This window comes from Triticum urartu, chromosome 3, assembly GCF_003073215.2.
Source record: "Triticum urartu cultivar G1812 chromosome 3, Tu2.1, whole genome shotgun sequence".
Classification (NCBI taxonomy): Eukaryota; Viridiplantae; Streptophyta; class Magnoliopsida; order Poales; family Poaceae; genus Triticum; species Triticum urartu.
The window spans coordinates 613,382,253-613,384,713 of NC_053024.1; the positions used below are offsets into that span (position 1 = coordinate 613,382,253).

Sequence of the window (2,461 nt, forward strand, 5' to 3'; positions counted from 1 at the left end):
CCGACACCTCCTCCCTTTCTGCTGCACTCTTTACCCGAAGCCACCAACCATGATTATTTTACTCACTCTACGCGCACGCACGCACACTGGATTAGAGTGAGCGACATCACCAGAAATTTTCTTGTTGAGAAGAACGGCCATCAAGGCAAGAAGTATGGACGAGAGCAACGCATTAGTTTTTTGCCCAATCATGAATTCAAAACCTTGCAAGACTGCAGCCAGGTGAAACGTTTCCACACGGCCAATGTGCAGAGCATATATATACGCCAGGGCGCCAAACACATTTCCCAACTCACCACGCACCGCGCCATTTGTTAATCACGAGGCCTAAATCCACCTCCCGTGGTTAATTATATCAGCTGTCACAAGCTTTTTTACGTGGCGCGCATGGCCACGGCAATGGACGCCGTCGTGATGCAGCTGCACCCCGGCGCCATCGCGGTGACGGTCGTGGCCTTGGCCTCGGCGTACATGGTGTGGTTCTGGGCGCTGTCGAGGCGGCTGTCGGGGCCCCCGATGTGGCCGCTGGTGGGCAGCCTCCCCAGCGTCGTGGTGAACCGGAAGCGGGTCCACGACTGGATCGCCGACAACCTGCGCGCCACGGGCGAGGCGGCGACGTACCAGACGTGCATCCTGCCGCTGCCGTTCCTGGCGCGGCGGCAGGGGCTGGTGACGGTGACGTGCAACCCGCGGAACCTGGAGCACATCCTGCGCGCGCGCTTCGACAACTACCCCAAGGGCCCCATGTGGCAGGCGGCGTTCCACGACCTCCTCGGCCAGGGCATCTTCAACTCCGACGGCGAGACCTGGCTGCTCCAGCGCAAGACGGCGGCGCTCGAGTTCACCACCCGGACGCTGCGCCAGGCCATGGCGCGCTGGGCCAACCGCTCCATCAAGGACCGCCTGTGGCGCATCCTCGCCGACCACTGCGACGCCGCCGCCAGCGTCGACCTCCAGGACCTCCTGCTGCGTCTCACCTTCGATAACATCTGCGGGCTGACCTTCGGCAAGGACCCCGAGACGCTGTCGCCGGGCTTGACGGAGAACCCCTTCGCCAACGCCTTCGACGAGGCCACCTTGGCGACCATGCAGAGGTTTCTGTTCCCCAGCTTCCTGTGGCGGATCAAGAAGGCGCTGGGCATCGGCAGCGAGCACAGCCTCCGCAAGAGCCTCGCGGTGGTGGACCAGTTCATGACGGAGACCATCGCGGCGCGCAAGGCCACGCCGTCCGACGACCTGCTGTCCCGGTTCATGAAGAAGCGCGACAGCAACGGCAAGGCGTTCCCGGAGGACGTGCTGCAGTGGATCGCGCTCAACTTCCTGCTCGCGGGCCGCGACACGTCGTCCGTCGCGCTCAGCTGGTTCTTCTGGACGGTCATGCAGAGGCCCGACGTGGAGCGCAAGGTGCTCCTCGAGATCGCGTCCGTGCTCAGGGAGACGCGCGGCGACGACACGGGGAGGTGGGCGGAGGAGCCGCTGGACTTCGACGAGCTGGACCGCCTCGTGTACCTCAAGGCGGCATTGTCGGAGACGCTGCGCCTGTACCCGTCGGTGCCGCAGGACTCCAAGTACGTGGTGGCAGACGACGTGCTCCCCGACGGCACCGTGGTGCCGGCCGGCTCGGCGATCACCTACTCCATCTACTCGGTGGGGAGGATGGAGAGCATATGGGGCAAGGACTGCGTGGAGTTCCGGCCGGAGCGGTGGCTGTCGGCGGACGGCAGCCGCTTCGAGCCCGTCAAGGACGCGTACCGCTTCGTGGCGTTCAACGGCGGGCCGAGGACGTGCCTCGGCAAGGACCTCGCCTACCTGCAGATGAAGTCCATCGCGTCGGCGGTGCTGCTGCGCCACTCGGTGGAGCTCGTGCCGGGGCACCAGGTGGAGCAGAAGATGTCGCTCACCCTGTTCATGAAGAACGGGCTCCGCGTGAACGTCAAGCCAAGGGACCTCGCCGGCTACGTCGCGCCGCCGCCGGAGGAGGCGCCGCCACTGGGGCCAGTCGTGATCCCAACCACCACTGCCGCCGCTGCATAGTCTTGCGTCTGCCTACGTACATTGGTTTCTGAAATTCTGATGCTTGTTCATTCTGCCCGCTGAATTTGTTCTTCTTCATACAGCTGTGTGCGTATTTTTTTTTGTGTTTTTTCGGTTGTGTACTTTTGATGAGGCATTGGTGGATCGTCAAATGAAATGAAGTTTATACGTTGCATTCATATATATTTTGAAGTGAAGGTAAAACATTATTTTCTTCCGGTGCATTCTCGACTTACACGAGCAATAACATTTTTTCATACGACCGCGAAGGACCGGGTTCCACATTATCATGATGATAACCGAACAAAATTATCCAATATCCGATGCAAGAAAAAAAACTAAAGACAGAAAGAATAACGCGGTCAGGGTGTTTTCTGATTGTGGATTGGTTAATCCATCTTAATCAACTTGCTTTAACAAATGGTCG

General features: G+C 60.0%; 1 protein-coding gene across 1 annotated transcript; it reads left to right on the forward strand.

The window, feature by feature from the left end:
• Positions 1–277: 277 nt before the first annotated feature.
• LOC125548858 (cytochrome P450 86A1) lies at positions 278–2,217 on the forward strand. Its single transcript, XM_048712386.1, has one exon. It carries the CDS (start codon positions 388–390, stop codon positions 2,032–2,034), a length of 1,647 nt encoding a protein of 548 aa, XP_048568343.1. The 5' UTR covers positions 278–387; the 3' UTR covers positions 2,035–2,217.
• Positions 2,218–2,461: the final 244 nt, after the last annotated feature.

Bases quoted from the DNA above. Each gene is read 5' to 3' on its own strand.
- LOC125548858 (XM_048712386.1), top strand. From the start codon at position 388: ATGGCCACGGCAATGGACGCCGTCGTGATGCAGCTGCACCCCGGCGCC.